Raw genomic sequence first — 22,686 nt, 5'->3', positions numbered from 1 at the left:
ACCCTGGCTGGTATAGCTTAGTGGATTGAGCACAGGCCTGTGAAGCAAAGGGTCGCGGGTTCAATTCCCAGTTAGGGCACATGCCTGGGTTGCGGGCCAGGTCCCCAGTTGGGGGCACATGAAGGGCAACCACACATTGATGTTTCTCTCCCTCTCTTCCTCCTTCCCTTCCCCTCTCTCTAAAAATAAATAAATAAAATCTTTTAAAACTTTTTTTTAAGTGGCAATAAATATGTATCTATCAACAAATGAATCTAAAAACAAACTATGCAAACAAGAAGAACAGAGACAGAATCATGGATATGGAGGGCGTTTTGATGGTTGCTGGATGGGAGGAGATGTGGGGGAATGGAGGAAGAGATGAGGGGATTAAGATGTACAAACAGGTAGTTACAGAATAACTGTGGGGATGTAAAGTACAGTATAGGAAATGGAGTAGCCAAAGCATTTATACACATGACCCATAGACATGAACAATGGTGTGGGGATTGCCTGAGGGAGCAGAGGGTGCTGGATGGAGGGGGACAAAAGGGTAAAAATCAGGACAACTATAATAGCATAATCAATAAAATATAATTTAAAAAGTAAATAAAGATTTTATTTATTTTCAGAGAAAAGATAAGGGAGGGAGAAAGAGAGGGAAACAGAAACATCTATCAGCTGCCCCTCGTGTGCCCCGAACTAGGGACCTAGCCCACGACCCAGGCATGTGCCCTGACCAGGACTCAAACCAGCAACCTTTTGGTTTGTAGGCTGGCACTCAATCCACTGAGCCACACCAGCCATTGTAAGAGTAAAGCCCATTTCCAATTCTTCATTTTTTACCTTATACTTAGAACAGAGCCTCGTATACAGCAACAATTTTAAGTACTCCACAGCTATCTGTTGAACTGATCTTGAATGACAACTAGTAGGAGTTCAATTATGTAAAACTGGAACAAAACAGAGCAGATGTTTGCAAAGAAAAGAAACATAAAGCCTGAGCAAAAACAAAAAAAGAGGAAAATGTGGGCAGAGAATAGCCTAATTTGGATGGATTAAAGCTCTCACAGAAAGGCCCTATTTGCAAGTTTAATGATGTTATGTGTGACACACCAGTGTCAGCAGTGTGGTAAAAACTGGAGTTCAATATCGAGGAGATGTATCCCGAGAAGGTGGTAAGGGCGCATAACAATCTTTATTTCAGACATCTGCCTGAATAGTGGCTGAATGATAATGGGCAAAAGGAGAGAAGTTTTAGGAAAGATCAAAATACAAGTAAGAAAGATTCGGGATGCAAGAAGTCCAAAAGTAAAGTGTCAGAAGGTTTGATTCTTTCTTAGGGACTCAGAGGGAGAATGTGTTCAATGTATCTTTCCTAACTTCCAGTGGTTGCTGGCAATCCTTGCCTTGTTGCAGCATAACTCCCATCTCTAGCTCTGTGGTCACATGGCATTCTCCCTGTGTGTCCCTGTATGTCTCTGTGTCTCTTTTCTTTTAGCCACAGCAGTCATATTAGAGTTAAAGGCCACCTCACTCCAGTATGAACTTGATCTTAACTAATTACATCTGCAAAAAACCTATTTCCAAATACGGTCACATTCTGAGGTTCTAAGTTGGCATTTGGGGGTGACAGTATTCAACCCAGTATAAGTATTTTCCTAACTTATCCTTATTTTTTTTAAGATTTGTTTATTTATTTTTAGAGGTAAGAGGATGGAGGGAGAAAGACAGAAAAAAACATCAGTGTGAGAGAGAAACATGGATCAGTTGCCTGTCATATACCACCCCCCATTGGGGGCCAAACCCAAAACCAGGCATGTGCCCTGACCAGGAATCAAACTGGTGATGTTTTGCTTTATGGGACGATGCCCAACCCACTGAGCCACATTGGTGAGGGCTCTTACCCTTATTTTTATAATAGCTTCAATAGGCTGTTATTATAAAAACTAGAATTTTGACCTTAAACAGGAGGATAGGAAAACAGTTAGATATTCAGGTCATAGAATTTAAATTCCATCTATTTCTCTTCCCAGTTGTGTTGCCTCTTCAGTTGATAGTTTTCTCATTTAATAAACAGTGAGTGATGTTTCTGAGTGTTTTGAGGGGGATTAAGTGATATAATATATGCAATGCATTTAGCATGGTACCTGGCCCAGAGGGAGAGTTCTTTCCTCCACAGAGGCTGCCCTTTGCTGTAAGTGGGGTGGAAATGAGTGTTTCTGTTCACATAAACAAAGATGACTTAACATTTTCATATAGTGGCAGGCTGGAAGTCCTCTTTGCAGAGCTACTTGCATTGTTTTGATTTACCACTTTGCTACCAAGATTCCTCCATGCCTGGTTGTTCAATACTAACATGAGTGGTGTACCACCCTTGTTGACTCATACTCCGTAGAAATGCTGGATCATCCATCACTGTCCTTCAGTGTTTAGAATTTCAGTTTGTCCATCAACTTTATAAGACTTCACTGCGAAAGCAACTGCTTAAACATAATCATCATCATCTTCCTTAAGTTGTTTTTTTGAAACAATTTTAAAATAAATACCTAAATAATGTCTTAAGTTTCATAAATACATTATTTCACTAAACCCTCAGAACTCTTGTAAATGGAAAACCAAGTATTTTATCTCATTTTTTTAAATGAGTAAGTTGATATTCAAAGTGGTTACATGAGAAATACAGCACTTTGCTGTACCCTGGTCAGTGGAGATGTCATACATGTATCTTCCATAGTACTTGCTTATATTGATTGGCCTTATTCTGTTGTTGAACATCTGGTAATAAAAGGTGAACATTTTAATCTACATGTGCAGTCTTGGTGGTCACTATTTTATCCATAGAGAAAACTTGCTACTGTATCTTTGAACAGACTTAAAACTTGATGCTAATTTGTCAGAATCTACATTGGTCTTCTGTTGGTTTGTTTGATTTACCTCTCAATTTGGTTGGCTTGCTGTTTTCCATTGTGCCACAGAGAAGCTGGCAGGGGAAGTAACAATTTGAAGCACTTTTTGACATTTGTGAAACACTTTTATAAGTCCAAACTCTTGTATTCAACTGATTGTATGGATCGATGTATAAATACATCATGGAAATGCAATACCCTTAACACTATGCTTCCATTCGCCAAACAGGCAAATATTCTTTGGATTTAAAGAATTTCTGTATGCTAGCCCTGGCTGGCATAGCTCAGTGGATTGAGCGCGGGCTGGGATCAAAGTGTCCCAGGTTCGATTTCCAGCCAGGGTACATTTCTGGGTTGCAGGCCATAACCCCCAGCAACCGCACATTGATGTTTCTCTCTCTCTCTCTCTCTCTCTCTCTCTCTCTCTCTCTCTCTCGCTCTCTCTCTCTCTCTCTCTCCCCCTTCCTTCCCTCCCTAAAAATAAATAAATAAAATCTTTAAAAAAAAAAAGAATTTCTGTATGCTATTGCCTGTTGTAAGGTGCATGCATAACTAGTGTCCATGTAAGATAGGTCCAAACCTCTAAGAAAATTTTATGAGCCAGTTGAGCCAAACTGACGACAGTTGCTCAGAAGCAAAATTTCAACGGATTGAGAAAATGCTCCAGAAAAATGGCAGCTTTACCACTTACTTTATTACACATTAGAATCAAAGGGGAAGAGGTAAGTGGGTTACATGAAATTTATTGGTGATAGATTAGGGAGGCGGGGGGGGGGGGGGGGGAAGCAAAGCAGGGAAATCTCTGGGACTGGATAAAAAGTAAAACAAACAGACACATACTTTTTTTTATGTGAGCAGTTATAGGACAGCTAACCATTCACACGATAATAATAACAATAAAGGAATTTGTGGTCTCTGCTCTGGTGGTTGGTTGTGCTTTGAGGAGTCCAGATACAAAAAGACGCTCACACATACACACACCGGACAGGCTCAGTTAAGGCAAAATTGACCTTTGTTAGGGAAAAACACCGGCCTAGGATACGACTACTTTTAGTTACAAAGTTTTAATTTCAAGTCTCTGAGTTTGTAAAGCCACAGTGCAGGCCTCCCTTAAGCTTCTCAGGTTTAGTATGCGGGCCCCTTTTTCATTCACAGGAGGCAGGCAGGGAAATTCACAAACTGACTTGTAAGATCAAAACAAATCATGCATTAATTTCAAACCTCAGGAAGCCCAAGGCTGTGTACCAACTACCTAAATCTAGAGAAACCAAATGCAACAAAATTTCTGGTAGTTCGCAAAAGCTGCATATGCTTTAGGTCTGATATTTGGCTCTACGTGCATTTTAAAAGTGTATCTACATGATTCTTTTGGTTTACTTTATACTAAGTACAGTAATTTCCGTTTATAACAGAGAAGGAAGCACTTAAAACAAAATAACAACAAAAAAGAGATCTTAGTGCATGTGAGCCAAAGACAAGGCTAGATGGTTTTTGTGCCTTCTGAATTCATTGAGGGACCTCTAATTTCTGTGACTGTGATATTCTGTTAGCCTCGTATTCCACCACATATAAAAAAATTGTTAACAGAACACAGATTTCATGAGTTTTTGGTTTGTCTAAGCTTCCTTTTCAAAAATCTTGAACATAATGCAGATAAAAATGATCTCCATTACTTTTTAAATTGCACTTTACAAAATAAAAATAAAAACATTTTTCAGATTTATTTCAGAACACTCTAAACCCCAGGAATGTTTCTTGATATGGATTAAGCAATTTAGAGATTTAAGATAAACAGGCACCAGCATTGCAGTAGATTTCGTAATGAGAAAGCATTTCAGCACAGGTTTTGCCACAAAGCATTTGGGAGTCTTAAGTCAGAGCTTCAGAATTCCTTCTGAAAAGGACAAAAGAGAGACTTCCTGTCATTTCCACTGGTTTCTGCATGTGGGACCAATATGGGCAATCCAAAGTTTAAACAGATGCAAATGGTGAGGGGAGGAGGCAAAGCCATGCCTAGTTTTACATATTTCTCCAAATCTAGATTGAATTAAGCCAGTCTCTCCTAAAAGCTTCCAGAGCAGACTTCCACTGAAGTTACTGCACACTTGAATGGTTTATTTCACCAATATTTGCTTATGGAAATGAAGGGGAGTGACAGAGGGGAAGGAGGAGGGGAGCGGAGGAGGGGTTTAGGGCTGAGGGAGGCTCTGACCACAGCACAACACACCAGTAACCTTGTCTGATGTGATCATTAACCCTTCTGGAAAAGGCAGCTGGCAGTTCTCTGAGGTTTGTCATTAGAATGTGAGAAGAGCCACACAGATACTGCACAGACTGTTCAAAGAAGTTTGGTTTCCTTTGGGCGCTACTGTTCCTTTATAGTGTAGCAGAAAAATGAGATTTCGACAATTCCTTTTTGTATTTTTAATTTTTATGATGAGTCTTCTTCTTATCAATGGACAGAGACCAGGTAAGACTGACCTATTTGTAACAAGTCACTTGTTTTTGTGCCTGTTTCTCTCCGTGTGCCTCTGAGCACAGTTGTGTTTCTGTTGAAGATCACTGAGGTGTGCTTGGAGGCACTGGGGGTGTGCAGGGTTTCGGAAGTATGCTATCGATCCTGTTAGGTCTATTATTTCGTTAGTTTTTAAATAGCCGGATATTAAAGTGGTGGCAGATATTTTACTACTATTTTTCTAATTGTAAAAAACATTGATTCTTTAGCTGTTGTAGATACGTCCATTCATTACAGAGGTAAACAAAACTTACAGGTTTTTAGGTAAAATGCAAAATTCAAAGCAATTTATTAAAACAGCATGTAGCTGGCTAAAGTGAGGCAATGTTGACTTAACTAACAACATAAAATTCATAATGTGTCAAACTGTAGATGAATTCTTAAAATTGGTCAATAGCATTATTTCCAGTTATGCATAATTAGGTGTGTCATTTAAAACAAAAAGAAAAGTACAATCTTAGTATTGTGTTTATAAAGCCAGAAGTGCCAAAAATATGTATGGTCAAGATAAATAAATATTCATTTACTTGGCATATTCTTTAAAGCTGATTATCAGCTGTGTTGTCCTTATCCAACAGGAATTTAGTAAACAGTTATTTTAAAGTGCTTTTACCTCAAAACCAAATATCTAAGATTGCTAAGCACTGGCAAGTAAAAAAAAATAGAAAATTTTCTGACTCAGGAAAATGCATACCCAAATTTAAATAGAAGGGTGATTATATCCAAATGTGTTATATTGTTCACTTAATAATATAATTCTCCATTTAGAACAGAAAATAGTACACCAGTAGTTAAAAATTCAGTCTGCCTTTCAGTTAATCAGAAGTTTGATCACTGAGGTTATTTCAAATGGAGTCCCCTGGTGTGCCGTTTTACATAAACAAGAAAAAAGTCCCAAACTAGCAACTTGGAAAGCATTCTTTTTCACTGTTTACAGCCATTGCTGCTCAAACCATTTCTCCTTTTGTGAAATATGGAGCATCTTGGACAGTGTTCTTGTAAAATATTTGTGACTAATTCACGACATAAAATAAAAGGACCAGGAGCATTTAGAAAGAAGGCATGTAGAAGGAGGGGGGTATTACTATTAGATCCTTCTATTAATGTGAACTGTTGGGAATAAACCCTGTGTTTCTACATCACATTGATTGTTTATGGCATACTCACATCTAAACAAATAGCAAATAATCACATTATAGTTTGAATCCTAAATATTCCCTGTCACCCCCCAGACTGAAAAAGTTAGTTTTCTGAAAAAATGCTCCTAATATTTCTCTTTTTTCCCCTCAGCTAATTTGGCAATGAGAAGAAAACTACATAGACTCAGCTGCCATCAGAGGAGATGCATTCCTCTCCACTCACGAGTGCCCTTCCCCTGAGGTATTTCTGATGGAAAATCGCTTTCCTACATTTAGGCAGAGGTCCATATTGGATAGACATACCAAAGAACGTCTGTTCCTATTTTGTGACATGTCATAATGGCTTTATGGTAATGTCAGTTCAAGACATGCATGCTAACAGATGAAACAGTGAAATGACATGATGATTAAAAATAGTTTAATGGAGTAGATGAGCAAAATGTAGGAAAACCTTGATAATTGTTGAAACTGAATAATAGTTATATGGGGATTAATACTATTTTGTGTGTTTGACAATTACAATTAAAAATCAGGCACCAGGACAATATAATTAAGAAAGTACCTCTAAACATGTGTTTCGAAAAACACTGAATAGCTCCCTATTGAAAGCATTTGGATATATATGCCCAACAACACTGTATGAATGAATGATGTGATAGCCTCAATATAGTTTATTTTTCCTGATACTATTTCTTTTAATATATAAAGTCAACTTAATTTTAATAGCATAGCATTTTTACAATCTCACCCATGGAACTGTTCTTGATGGTTGCATCTTTAAGAACAAATTCTGAGGAGAATTTTGCTCCTCCCCCACTTTTTTGTTAAAAAAAAAAAAAGATTAAAAGACCAATGATTTTACATCACCATGAAGCGGTAATACCATCTGTATCAATTAACTTCAAACACTGCCCAAGTTGAAGTCACTTTGCACGAAAAAAATAATTAACTTGGCATTCCATTTAATTATCTTAAGCTATTAAGTCATAAAATGTATCTTCCTTTAAAAAACTGCCATAGAAATATTCCTTGGCTGGTAAATATACACAGACAATTGCTGAATTAGCTTATTCAGCTGGCCTATAGACTGTAGTATTTATGGCACTATTCATCCAGAGGAAAGAATGGTTGCTATACCTCTTTAATATGTGCTTTCAAACCCAGTGAAAGCCCCACATAGGACATTAAAAGAGGGAAGAGCAATTCGATAATAAGCATTTCAGTAATAAGCATTTTTCATGAGGACTGAGACAAAAAAGCCAATTTCTCTTTGTCTATACCTGTAACAAATTACTCTTTGCTATCAACATATGAAAAATAAATTGGTGAAAGAATCCAGAAACATACAATAAGAAGTTCTTGAGAAGACAATTGGTAGAGGCTCAACTATGCTTTAAAAGGATTTTATATGTTTTTAAAAAATCCTTTGCCGTGTGTTGATAATGCATTTTAGCCTCACATGTAAATAATTAATGGTAAAATCTACGCTGAGGAGGAGTGGGGAAGTTCAAGATTTTCCCAGCACTCCTCCACAAATAACAAAGAGGAGAGGAGGCATTTCACAATAGCAAGGGAATTCCTGCATATACAGAGCAAGATACCTTACATAACTGTAAATAAAAGCCCTTAGTTAGCCACAGGTTTTACTGGCTTTCTCTACAAACCACCTGCCATAAAAACTAGTGTTGCATGTAAACAAGATAGAGTTAGGAAATTTGAATCTGCAAAGTTAAAGAAAAATTTTGACCTACAAGCCAAATTTGTAAACCAAAGGGAAATTTAAGTGAAGGCTATATAGGCCATTTAATAAAAACAACCCTGTACAAAATTAGGCTGAACCCGTTAAAGAGCTGCTCAGCTTACAACATTCATTTTGTCAGTGTTTGGACTAGCTCTACATTGCAGCCACAGTTCTTTGAAGAATGTATAAAAACCTTATTTTGGAATCCAGAGATAGCATAAAAACCAATGCAAGATAACACAGATAATTTTCTAAGATGTTGCTGAACCAGTGCTAGAACAGCAAGTGCTGCCTTCAAATTTGATAGCATCGTTCTCACTGTCCTGAAATGTGCACATATTTTATATGTCTTGCCACAAAACTTCCTGTTGACTTGATAACTGCATGCAAGCCCTGTAGACTAGGTAGTGGAACTCCGAGGCAGAACCTCCCTTTCATTTATCCCCCTCTGTTTTCCTGCACGCTTTAGATAAAATCACATGTGGTTACTTGATTCAGTTAGGGCCAAGTAAAACTGTAAAATGATAGGAAGGGTAAACAGTTAACTTTGGAATTTTTCCAGATTAACCCTTTAGAGTGGTTTAGACTTTTAACTCACCTCATAGAAATGTTCTATGACCTCGAACGTCAATGTTTTCAGCTTCTAGAGTCCTCTTCAGTGATCCTCAGTAAGACTTCCTAACAGTTAAATAGAAATCAACTTAGTTAAATAGAAAACTTACGCTGCATGTAATTCATATTCTTGATTTCTTTTTTCTCACAAAAGTATTTTGGCATCACATTCGTCACTAAGTAAACCGGAGTGGAGGGAAGCAGGAGAAGGGCCGTCGGGAATCCTAAGCTTACAGGTCAATGTGAGAGCTCCAGAGTGGAAAATGGGGTAGGGGGCTTTAGACTCTAATGATTTCTCCCTTCCAACAGTGAAATCTTACTACATCAATGCTTTTACCTACAAATATATGCTCCCGATGACTATATATCCTATTAGTACATTCCCTATCTAGCTTTTTAATTATAATTATAATATATTTTCATGGTGCGAAAAGTTTTTTTAACGGTATGGAGGTATATAAAGTCAGAAGTAAATCTTCCCACCTTCGTGCCCATTTTCACTTACCAGAAGTAATGGCTATGAAAAGAGTTCTGGTGAAGTTACCTTTTATAAATGAGACCAGCTAATATTGTCTTGCCACCCTTTAAAAAAATTGTATTGGTTAATAAAATGATACAGTTTTCAGATGCACAATTCTATAAATGCCACCTTTGCCATTCAAAATGTAAGTTCTATTTTCTGCCTTATTCTTACCCCTCAAAGTCATGGACTTCTTACCTCCTTGACCAAATCTCTGCCCTGCTTCCCAACTCTTTCCGCAAGTGTCGTGTTGTCTTGGCCCTTCTCACTCCATCTGCCTCTCTGGCTAAACTGAAAGCCAAGTTTGCCTTTGGCACAGAATCCCCACGTTTTCCTGGAGCACTTCATCTCCAACTTTAGCAGGGCTCTCCAGAAAGTGCTCTTCTGTTTACTCTTAGGAGCTTCTGAGTCCCATTCATCTATATATTTCAAATATTCAGTGACCTCTAGTTTCCTTAAACTTCTTTTTTTTAAAGATTTTATTTCTATATCTTTAGATAAATAAGGGAGGGAGGAAAAAAGGGAGAGAAACATCGATGGGAGAGAGAAATATCGATTGGTTGCATCTCCTATGCACCCCTACTGTGACAAAACTGCAACCCAGACTTGTACCCTGACCAGGAATGGAACCCGTGACCTTTTAGTTTGTGAGATGGCGCCCAGCAACTGAGCCACACCAGTCAGGGCCCCTTAAACTTCTCCACCTCCTTTTCTAACTCACAGCAAGAGCTAATTCCTCTTCCCACAGCAAATGGAGATAATCAAGCTGCACAATCAGACCCCGCCCACAAACTTACAAACATCTACATCCTCAACATTTCTAGTCTCGCTTCCTAATCTCTCACTAACAGGCTCCTCTCTTGGGTAAGGTTAATCTTTCTACACTTCAGGAACTTTGATCCAGCAGTTACTCCCTTTTTTCCCTAGAATGTTCCTCAGTCAAAACCGTTCTATTCTACTCTATATTAAAAAAAAAAGTGCACCATTGACCTTATTGTGCTCTCTAGTGAACAACCCACGTTCTAGACACAGCCTATTTTCTCAAAAAGATGGCACTTTCCTGTCCTCCCAGCTACTGTTAACACACTGCTCCCCAGTACACACTGGGAAGGGTCCCTAGTGACTTCTCAAATCCAGTGAACACGTTCTGGCCCTCATCCCAGTTATCTTGCTGTAGGTCAAATCATTGAATGAATTTTCCTTGGTTTCAGTGACACCATCCTCCCTTTTGACCATTTATCTCTATATTGGAAACAAATTACTATTCTTTTCAGGACCTGTAATGGTGTCCAAACGCCTTCTTGGCATCACGTTAGCCGTCCCGTGGTAGACAGGCCCATGCGCAGTATGCATGCAGCTCTCTACCATGGCTTCTGCACAGCGTATTCCTGTAACTCAGTTCCCAGTTCCAATACCGTAGATGCCAGGAGGAAGGGTTTCTCTGATGATCCTTTGTACAAAAAACTGATTACAAAATACAGTCTTTTTCTTTTCTTTTTTTTTTTAAGGATACCTCACTCTATCCCTATTTTCCTTTTCCTGGTTTGTTTTTCTTCCATAACACCGAATGCCATCTGACATAACATATACTTCCTCTGGTATTTGTTTAGTGTCTGCCTCTCTTCATTGGACTGTAAGGTCCAAGAGGACAGGGACTTTGCTTTGATCCCAGCTGTATGCCCAGTGACTACAGTGAGTTCTCCAGAAATACGTGATGAATGAACAAGGGAAGAAAGGAATGGGTACCTAAAAGTAAACTCTTCAATTTCTCCCACTCAGATATTTCTTCCATGTTTTCAAAATTTGGAGAATTGTAAAGATACTATATATTAGATGTTTACTATATAAGATAATATATGCTATGAAATATACATGTTATTGTCTCAAATGCAAATGTCTGAACACAGTGTCCTAAGAAATGCCATTTCTATCTTATATTATTTTTTTAATGTTCTCTTCTCTTCGTCTCGATTACTACTATCTTAGTGCCTGTTATATCTCTCCAACATGGCTTTAACACCTTAACTGATCACTCTAGCCACCAGTTCTGGTCCTGGAAAGTCCATTTTTCGTTTTATCATTTGATCTTTCCAAACTGAATCCAATCATATCACAACACGATTAAAACCCTTAATTATCCTTGTAGCCTTCAGGACAGTGAGAATTCCCATAGTTTAACAAACAGCACCTTACAAGTTGTACCTCTTCAGCATTATCTGTCATCTCTTCTCCCCTTTCCTCTTATGGAGGGAATAAAAATTAAGACTGTGTAGATTTCTGGATTCAAGCTCTGGCTGCATGGCGTACTCACTCACTGGTGATCATTGGTAAGACACTTATCCTCTCCAAGTCTTCCTCCACTTCCAGAACCATAATAAGATGGAGCTAGTAATGGTACTTAACCTTATGATAACCATTCCTGGCACATAATAAATGCTAAATACAATAGATAGTAGCTAGAATTATTGTTACCATTATTTTAAAGTCAGTCAATTCTTCACCTCTCACTACACATCTGCTGTAATGACCTTTCTGTATTTTTTTTCCTTACTATCAAGTCATCCTCTAGGAAATGTTCCCTGATTTTGATACCCCTACCACTTGTATTAGATGCCCACTTTTTTTCACACCATTTGTATACTTCTGTCGAAGTACTTCACTCACTGTATTGTAATAATGTGTTAACTGACTGTACTCTTCCCCTCCACCCCCAGCATGCTATACATTCCCTGAAGGCAGAAGGCTGAATGGGGTATTCTGACTCTGTTAAATTAACATTTGTTAAGTGGAGTGTCCAGAGTGCAAAATGGTGAGCCTTAATTAAACAGATGACTACAGATAAATTGCAGTAAAGAAGTTTATTATTCATGGCATGCCTGTAGGGGCCACATGGGGAGGTCAAGGCAGAATGGAAACAGAGAAAGAATAGTGACCCAGGAGAGACAGAAAGATATGGGACCCATATTAGAGTTTGTGAGTGGAGCACATTTGCATTACTGGCCTTAGGGCTGGATTGGTAAATTCAAACCAAAATAGGTGGGTTTTGGTAGGCTCCACAGGGATTTTATCTAAGAGGAAGATAAAGTAGACAGGCCCTGGAAGGCCCAGGAGACTACTGATCACAAGGGCTGTTGGAGAAGTCGTATCAGGAACTTACATTTGCTTGCGACTCTGCGGCTGCTGTCCAGGACTGCTGTCCAGGACGTGTGTTTGCAGAAGGGGGCTAGTATCAGTTTAAGGTCCTTGCAGGCCACTTGGTCAAATAAAATGAATGCTGAGGCAGCAACACCATGGAGTTCCTTACCTAAACTCTCAACAATGGGTTGCATTTACTTTTGTATCTTCAGCCAAAAAGAGTGCCTGAAATACAGCAGGCATTCCACAAATCTTGCTAAAAGAAGTGAAATGAAACTTTTATTATCTTAGCCGTTAAGACTTGCCATCCTCGGATCCCGTCACACATTTTCAGCTTTATTTTCTAACATTAACTGCCAAACTGAACTTCAGTTTCCTATGTGTGGGCTGGAAGTATTTCCTCTTCCAGGACCTGATTGCTTCCCTCATCTCATCAAGTTCAAGCCCATTCCCTCCCCTAGGGTTGTCCTTAAATTCTGAGACCCACCCTGACCCATTTAACATAAAATAATCTTCCACTCCCTTAACAATCACAGCATTTTAATCAGTAGGGGCTTTTTTATTTTATTTTTACCAGCACATTTTTAAAAGCTATTTATCATATTCTTCTTTATTTCATCAGATTTTGTCCATAAGTGCATGTGAGCTCCTTGAAAGCAAGACAGAGCCCCTACAGTTTAGTGTATAAACCTTTACAATGTGTGAAGGGCCTGAAAGCAGATTTAAGTATAAAGAATTCCTTCATGGACTATAATATCTGCAGGATGTCCTGCTTAAAATTAAATACAAAAAATTACTGTTTTCTCAATTAATCAGAGCTGAGTGTTCAAAGACCATGCTCAGAGAAAATCCCTAATGTCTCTAACTTACTGAAGAAGCGAAACTTTACTATAAAGGTCATGATGCCTTAATGATAATATATATTATATATTGAATACATAAATATATAAAATATAGTTATCATATATTATAAATGTATATTCCCCCATATGTACTGATGTATACAATGAATTAAATATGTATATGATGAACTAAAACCTAATTTCAGAGTTTTCTTCACTTTGGAAACTGATTCTCATTACAAAGTCTGAATAATTCTTTCTGCCAATATTTACTTAAATAGCAGCTCTCTATCATGTTCAGAAGTCTAAAATTTTTTTAGCATAAATCTTTGGTCTTCAGTTTGTTCTCAGTTATATAATCAATTAATCACCTAGAGATATGAGGTTAACTTTATTATTATATAATAGTAACACATTTGAAAAATATATTATTCTTAGATGATAGCAGGAAAAGATAGTTTTGTGGGTGACTTGAAAAACACAAAATCACTGATAATTAACTACTTCAACATATTTCACTCTTGGATGCATTTTTTAATAGTAGTACATAGTATTGAATGCCACAATTCTTTCAACACTATCAATATCAATATATATAGATGAATTGTAAACTTCTTGATCATAATAAAATTATAAGTAATTATCACCAGAAACATTTAAATTTGTGTCAGTGTATCTACAATTCCTCAGAGCATTGCTAATTAATAATTAAAATCCTTGATAGTTAGAATATTTAAAAATATTTATAAAGAAAATAATAATGCAAACCACATTTCTGCTGCTTTGTAAAACTTTTATTAGAGAAGAAAAATAGGTAGAATACACAAGCTTTCCCAAGACACTCTTCTCTGCTAGGTCTCAGCCATGCACGAGTCATACCCAGAGCTTAGTCAGCCATGGCCACTACTCCACCATAATCAGGCCTTGCAGAATATTGACCACCTTTCTCTATGTCCACTGATGGGTCCTCTTTAGTCCCTTCTCTCCAGCTAAGATTCCAGAATTCATTCTCTCCCTAATTGCTGCCAATATCATAAGCGTCCTTGCTGCCATCATCTTCATCTCATTATTCTAGAAGAATCCTAAAGTCTTCATCCAAGTATGTTATTGCTACTGAAGAATACACAAGAAGTCTAACTGAAATAATTTTTTTTAATTTATTGATTTTTAAGAGAGTCAGAGAGGGAGGGGTGGAAAGAGAGGGAAACACTGATTTGTTGTTCCACTTATTGTGTGCCGTCATTGGTTGCTTCTTGTATGTGGCCTGCCCAGAGACTGAACCCACAACCTTGGCATATGGGGATGACATTCAAACCAAATGAGCTATCCAGCCAGGGTTGGAGCCACTTTTAAATTCTTATCTACAATTTCAGTTCACAGTGCCCGGCAAACCTACCACATTCCTATAGTCAACTTGCTGCCTTGTATTCCATAGTAACTGTTTCTAACTTTTTTCTTTAAGAATTTATTTATTTATTTTTCAGAGAGAGGGGAGGGAAAGAAGAAAGAGAGGGAGAGAAACATCAATGTGCGGTTGCCCCTCGCATGTCCCAATTGGGGACCTGGCCTGCAACCCAGGCATGTGCCCTGGCTGGGAATGGAGCCAGCGACACTTCAGTTCACTGGCTGGTGCTCAGTCCACTGAGCTACACCAGCCAGGGCTTGTTTCTCACTGTTTTGACTCACCCCAAATTTCAGACCTTTCATTCTCAGCAGATGACCTTGTCTGTTATATCAAAGAGAGAAAAAGTCATCAATGGTACAGACCTCAACTTCCAAGTACCAAACTAGAATCTCATCTAACCCACCTCTTATCCTGCCCACTCCTATCCTCTTCTTGTCTCTTGGTGCCATGGAAGGCATGACCATTCCTCCAGGAACCCATTCCCCACTTCAGGTGAAAGGAGGGGCAAGTATTAGGAATTAGGAAAGCTGGCCATTACTGACAAGATCCTGATCATTTGATACCAATTGCTGCAGAGGTTACAGTTAGGTTTCCTGAGCAGGTTGTTAGAGTTTTTGGGTCAGGGTTCTATTTTAATCTATGGTCTGGCCATTGTCCATTTGTATATTCAGTCTCCCAGCTCCAAACTTATTTCATCTCCAGTTCACAGCACCCAAACTTAACTACTGTTTACATTGCACTAACCGCCTCACATCCATTTTTGCTTCTCTTTTATCCATTCTTCATATTGTAGCTTCATCCTACCTGAGGCCCTTTAGTGGTTTCTCATTACACTTAGGATAAAAATAAAATTCTTAATGTTATTATAAAATTGCACAGTCAAGCACTTCTCTCCTTTCCAGCCCTATCTGACTCACTGTAGCTATGAGAGTTTATCAAAGGCGTCCTGTTTCTTTTCAGGACTTTCACACATTATGTTCTCAGCCCAGAATCTAGGAGGTTCTCTTTCTTATCTTTACCTAGTTTATTCCTACTCAATCAAGGCTGAGTAAATGTCACTTCTTTTGGTGTGTGTGTGTGTGTGTGTACCACATACAACTTCTCTCATTACACCGGCCCCAGTAATTTGGGGAGGGGACTTTGGAGTTTTTTAGGTTTTACATTACATTATATTGAAATTGTGTTAGAACTTTCAACTTTACACTTCTCATTTTTTCTCAAACAGTACCTTTTGTATATATAAAAATTATGTATGTGTGGACATATATGACATATACACATATGTAAACATCATGTGGAATGCATTTATTATCTTGCCTCTTTATAGGCCACTAAACTTAGAGGTATTTATTTGAGGATATGCAGACAATTGTTTTGAATGACTGGAATTTCATTGTATAGATAATCTTAATTTATTTGACTTGACTCCTGATGGATACATATGTTTTATGTTATTTTGAACAATGGTGCAATGAACATGTATGCATGCATCTTTGAACACTTGTATATTTAGTGTACAAGTAAGAATCACTGAGGCATGCATATTTTTAAATTTCTTGAGATATAATTCACATATCATGTAATTTACTCATTTAAGGTGTACAGTTCAATGGTTTTGACTACATTCAAGTAGTTGTGCAACCATCACCATAATCAATATTAGAACATGTTCTTCACCTCATAAAGAAACACCCATACCCAGGAGCACGTACTCTCAATTTCATCCGAACTTTCTAATCCTATTTTGTTTCTACCTATAGATTTATTTATTTTGGACATTTTGTATAGATTCTTATGATTTTTTTTGTGCGTGTATGATTGGCTTTCCCTTAGTTTGTTTTCAAGGCCCATTCATGTAGCAGCATGCATTAGTACATAATTCTTTTTTAATGACTTAATAAAATATAGAAAAATCACTTTTTGTTTATCTATCCTCTATTGTTCCCACTGTTTAGTTATTAAGAACAATTTTACTCTGAATAGGTACGTGAAAGTTTCTGTTTGAGCATGTTCTCAATTCTCTTGGACATATAGGCCAAGAGTGAAATTCCTAGATTATGCAGTTTTTCTATGTTTAATGTGAGGAACTGCCAAACTGTTTTCCACAGTGGTTGCAGCATTTTATCATATTTACTGTATCCCTACCAGCAGTATAGAAGGGTTCCAATTTCTCCATATCCTCACCAACACTTTTTGTTATAGCCATCCTAGTGGGTGTGAATTGGTATCTCATTGTGATTTTGATTTGCATTTCCCTAATGTCTAATGATGTTGAGCATCTTTTCTATGTACTTACTGGCCATTTGTCTATCTTTGAAGAAATATCTATTCAAATCCTTTGCTCATTTTTCAATTGGCTTATTTGTCTTTTTATTATTGAGTTGTGAGAGTTCTTTATATATTTTGAATACACAACTCTTATCAGATACAGGTTTGCAAATATTTTCTCCCATTCTGTGGGTTGTCTTTTCACTTTCTTGGTGTTGTCCTTTGAGCACTAAAGCTTTCAGTTTTGTTAAAATCAAATTATGCCCTTTTTTTTTTTTGGTTTATTGTCGTTTAGGTGTCCTACTAAAAACCATTGACTGCCCTGGCTGGTGTGGCTCAGTGGACTAAGCACCGGCCTGCGAACCAAAAGGTCACCAGTTGATTCCCAGTAAGGGAACATGCTTGGGATGCCAGCCAGGTCCCCAGTAGGGGGCCTATGAGAGGCAAGAGATCTATGTATCTCTCACACATCTGTTTCTCTCCCTCTCTTTCTCCTTCCCTTCCCCTTTTTCTAAAAGTAAATAAATAAGCCCTGGCTGGTGTAGCTCTGGAACAGATGAGCACGGGCTGCAAACCAAAGTATCGCAGGTTCAATTCCCAGTCAGGGCACATGCCTGGGTTGCAGGCTGCGACCCCCAGCAACCGCACATTGATGTTTCTCCCTCTCTCTCTCTCTGTTTCTCTCTCTCTCTCCCTTCCCTCCCTTCCCTCTCTAAAAAAATAAAAAAAAATTTAAAAAGTAAATAAATAAAATCTTTAAAGAAAAAAAACCATTGGCTAATCTAAGGTCATAAATATTTACACCTATGTTTTCCTCTAAGAGTTTTATCACTTATATTTATGATTCATTTTGAGTTAAATTTTGTATATGGTGTGAGAAAGAGGTCCGACTTCTTTTGCATGTACCTAGTTTAGATATCTAGCATCATTTGTTGAAAACACTATTCTCTCCCCTATTGAATTATGTTGGCACTATTGTTGAAAATCAATCGACATAAATGTGAGGGGTTGTTTCTGGACTCTCAGTTCTATTTTATTGATCCATATGTCAAACCTTGTGCTAATACTCTAATGTCTTGATGATTGCAGCATTATAGCAAGTTTTCAATTAAGACTGTGAATCCTCCAACTTTGTAGTTCTTTGAGATTATTTTGATTATTCTAGTTCCCTTGAATTTCCATATAAATTTTAAAATCATCTTGTCAGGGTCTGCAAAGAGCCAGCTGTGATTTGGATAGGTGTCGTGTTGACTCTGTAGATCAATATGAGAAACATCACCATATGGACAATTAAGTTTTCCAATCCGTGAACAAGGGCTGTATTTCCATTTATCCATATCTACTTTAATTTCTTTCAACAATGTTTTATAATTTTTTGAATATAAGTTTTATACTTTTGTTTAATTTATTCCTAAGTATTTTGTTCTTTTGCTGGTATTATAAATGAAAAATTTTTAAATTGATTTTTGAGGGGGGGGGGAGGAGAAACATTGATTTGTTGTTCCACTTATTTATTCATTCATTGATTGCTTCCTGTATGTGCCCTGACTGGGGATCAAACCCACAGCCTTGGCTTATCAGGATGATACTCCAACCAACTGAACTACCTGGCCAGGGCCTATAAATAAAATTTTCTTTAATTCTGAATTGTTAACTACTAATGTATAGGTGTATAGTTAAATTTTGGTATTGATCTTATAACTTGTAACCTTAATGAAAACATTGATTGATTAGTAGGCTCCATAGGATTTGCTCTATATAAGCATAGGTTATATGCAAATAGAGGTTTACTATTTTCTTCCTTTCTAAGCTGGATATATTTTATTTCTTTTCCTTGCCTAATTGCCTTAACTAGAACCTATAGTACAATGTTCAGTTGAAGTGGTGAGAACAGACATCCTTGTTTCATTCCTTATCTTAGATGGAAAGTGTTCTGTCTTTCACCATTGTGGTGCTAGCTATGGGTCTTTGTAGAGATATCTTTATCAAGTTGAAGGAGTTCCCTTCTATTCCTAGTGTTTTCATCATGAAAGAAGAGTGTTGGGTTTTGTTAACTGTTTTCTCTGTATCTACTGAGATTATCATGTGTTTTTGTACTTTATTCGATTGAAATTATGAAATGTTTGCAACTCATTGTCTATTTTAAAAATTAAGCATAGGTAAATTGATCTGATGGATATGTTCTTTCTCCTTTGCCTTTCAAATATAGATTGTCTTTTGCTAAACTTCACCCTGTCTGCCAGATGAAGAAGAGGAGAAGCCAAGGAAAGATACCCACCCACCCACAAAATGGTGTGCTTGCCTAGAAGTTCCTGTTTGAAAAGGAATCGTTTGAAAGCACCTGGGATGTCTTATTAGTTTCACAGGATTCTCTTCTTGTTTTCTTTCAAAAGGGAAAATAACGAGTTCAAAAGCAATGACAGTTTGAAGCACAGTTATTTACCTGCATAACAAAAATCTCATCTTTTCTGTACATTATAATTCTTATGTGGGTTGAAAAGAAAAATACATTGTAATGTCTTAGGACTCTATAATGGTGAAAAGTACAAAAATTAAACATTTTTCTTTCATATTCCTATAATTCTTAAAAATATTAAAATAAATTTATGTATGAGTGGTTATTTTAAAAAATGCTATATCTGGAATCAATGTCAATGACTATTTGGCTTTGCAGAGTTGAGAGAAAATAATTGGTTCATTGATTATTTATATAGAAAGACTAAGAAAGGTTATTAATTGCTACCAATTTTATATTATAGGCTTGAATGTTTATGAAAGTATTTTTATTTTGAATAATCATTTAAAGTTGTAAAAGAAGTTTGAAATACTAATTGTAGCTCATTTTATTTTAAAACTGAAATGTTCATTTCTGAATCTTTTTCTCATCATGTAATTACAAGAAGCCAACGTTTGAGTTTCTTTGAAGTTCTGTTTCACGTCCTTGATTCATGTGCACGGTTTCTTAGAAAGGCCCACGTAAAGTTGACGTTTAAAATAGAGCTATGCCGTCACTGCCCCTCTTGGGAGAATGCCTACGCCTTCTCCCCCTTTCCTGAGCACTCTCTCAGGAGCACCTTTCCCTTCCCCATATTGTCCCCTCCCACCCCACCCCCATTCATTACCTTTGCCTTCTTCTCTCTGAAGCTCCAAGGATCCTTCTTTTGCCTCTGTAACTTGTTTCCTGAGTCTACACAGCCCAGCTGGCTCACTACTACTACCTCTGTAACTTTCTAAGTAAACTTTATATTTTGGGGGATAGAGTGTGTGTGTGTGTGTGTGTGTGTTATGTCAATGAAATCTTAAGCTGGTCAAGATCTCTGATACATGAGTGTTCACCATTCTGCTGGGCTCTGTTTAAGTGCTGTTGAACCCGCAGTGGCGAGACTTGTTTAAAAAATCAGGAGGAATTTAAGGATATGAAGGATTACCCAAGAAGGAAACTTATCCTGTCTAAATCTAAATTGTATTGATAATTAGGTGCTCCCAAGTTGTTAAATATACTCTTAATTTGTATTTATTGAAAAACTGTTTAGCTCAGTGTCATAAAGCTTACATTATTTTACTGTAAGTTAATTCCTAATATAAAATTTACAAATTCATACCCTGACTAAAAGTTTTCCATTGTGAAAGAGTAGAAGCCATAAACCATTGACCCTTATTTTGCAAAAGTAAAAGTTTGGGATTGATACATAAAGAATTTGATAGACATATTCTGACATCATGGAGTTTGTCTCCCATTCATAGCTCATTAGTGGTGTCTTTTAGAATCAAAGGTGTTTTATATAAAGTACTGCCACTAAATTTACATACAAACAAAAGATGTTTTATAAAATGTGTTACTTCATTATTTCATTTGGATATTGGGGAATTCTAAATGATTTTCTGGGTAAATTATAATCCTTTTACACAAATGCATTTCAGTAGAGACATAAGCTATTATCACTTACGTTTAAAACACATACTCGTTGATATGTTTATATATTTTGTACAAAAGAGAAACAATATATAGTTCAGATACATCTCAATGAATACAAGTCTACTTTTTAAGTACAAATTCTCACATTCACAGAACGTCAAAATCCAGCCATACCATTGTAGAGTAGTTGAATGGTTATACATTTCTGCCCAGACCACTTGAATAATTGTTCAAGAGAACACTCAGGGATTTGAGTATCTAGCTGTCCTTAGTTTGTATAAGAAATGATCAGAGTATTGAGTGCAGTATAATAGAAATTTCCCTGACACTTGTCTCTATGCCATGGTTTGTTCCTTTTAATTGAAGCATTTCAGCCTGAATCTCCTTGCTATCTATACTTGTGTACCCTGCTACAGCATATCTTTTATGTAATTCTAGATTATCAGAGTAAGGGAAGAGTTTCTCAAAATCTATAAAAACTTGACAACTGGTGGCATGTATGCTGAAAGTGGCATACCAGAAGAAGACCATGACAATGGAACCCTCTTCACTGGTGAGGCAGAGCAGCAGACCAGAGGAATGTCAAATATGTGTACTTAAAACTTAACCATGTCTGATTTGGTATTTGTTTTCTTTTCTAGTACAGGTTTTTTGCAGTTTCAAATATTTTCAGAATACAAAAGAGATTTTACACAGTATAACCAAGATAGAAGCAATGATGCTTCTATCAAGGGGGATAGAAGCAATGATGCCACCCCAACTTGGGGATGTGGAGTGGGGCAGTGAAGTAGAACAGATGGAGTGGTAGATCAAAGAACCGTAAATGTTGATCCCTTCTTTCTTGGCTCATGTCTTTCCAAACTCTGAAATCAGTATTTGGTTCCATTCTTACATCATTTCTACTCTCCTTTGCAGGGCCAGAATGAATAGTTACCAAAGTTAAGGGTGTGCCAAATGCCTTAGTAATCAAGATTAGTAATATTTTTACACCATTTTTGAAAAAAAAAAAGTTAATACTAAGAAGAAGCATGATGAACAAAATACCAGACTTTTAGGAAAAAGACAGGATCAGCCCTGGCCAGATAACTCAGCTGGTTAGAACATCATCCTGATACTCCAAGGTTGAGGGTTCAATTCCTGGTCAGAGCACATACAAATATCAACCAATGAATGTTTCCCTTTGTGTTCCTCTTTCTCTCTAAAATCAATTAAAAAAAAAAAAAAGACAGTCTCAGTTAAGCCATGTTAGTGCCTGAGGCAAAAGGAAAAGATTTAGTAATACTAATCCTGTCAGTAAAAAGAGCCTTACTTTAAGCATATTGAAGCCTGACTTCCAGCCCTTTGATTCATCCCTTCTCACTTCCAAAAATGACCTCACTCCCTAAACCCTAAATCTGTATGCTGTTTTTCATACTTGGCTTCGGTCCGGCCAGTGTTTATAGAAAGAACACTGGATTCTAACCCTGGCGTTTTCATCTGAGTTCACATCTTACTATAAAATCATGTAACTGGATTCCAAGGAGTCTCAGTAAGAGAAGTGAGGTTGGTAGAGGCTCCTGCCCTTGCCAGTTGCTCTACAGGAAAGTCCTAAAAATTCCATCTGGAAGTTTAACATCTGATTGAATACTTAAGAATTACCTACAGTATCTCCTGACTCTATACTTGAAGGATTATCAGAGTACTCATACCTTATATCACCTGTTTT

At 37.2% G+C, this 22,686-nt stretch overlaps 1 protein-coding gene across 1 annotated transcript; it reads left to right on the top strand.

Annotated features, from left to right (window-relative positions):
* Positions 1–5,085: 5,085 nt before the first annotated feature.
* APELA (apelin receptor early endogenous ligand) lies at positions 5,086–21,999 on the top strand. Its single transcript, XM_028521898.2, has 3 exons — positions 5,086–5,358; positions 6,694–6,783; positions 19,275–21,999. The coding sequence occupies exons 1-2, from the start codon at positions 5,283–5,285 to the stop codon at positions 6,780–6,782; spliced, it is 165 nt and encodes a 54-aa protein (XP_028377699.1). The 5' UTR covers positions 5,086–5,282; the 3' UTR covers position 6,783; positions 19,275–21,999.
* The last annotated feature ends 687 nt before the right edge of the window (positions 22,000–22,686 follow it).

Source organism: Phyllostomus discolor, chromosome 8 (assembly GCF_004126475.2).
Source record: "Phyllostomus discolor isolate MPI-MPIP mPhyDis1 chromosome 8, mPhyDis1.pri.v3, whole genome shotgun sequence".
NCBI lineage: Eukaryota > Metazoa > Chordata > Mammalia > Chiroptera > Phyllostomidae > Phyllostomus > Phyllostomus discolor.
Note: the sequence above shows the minus strand (reverse complement) of the source record. Positions and strands in the feature narration are given on the sequence as shown.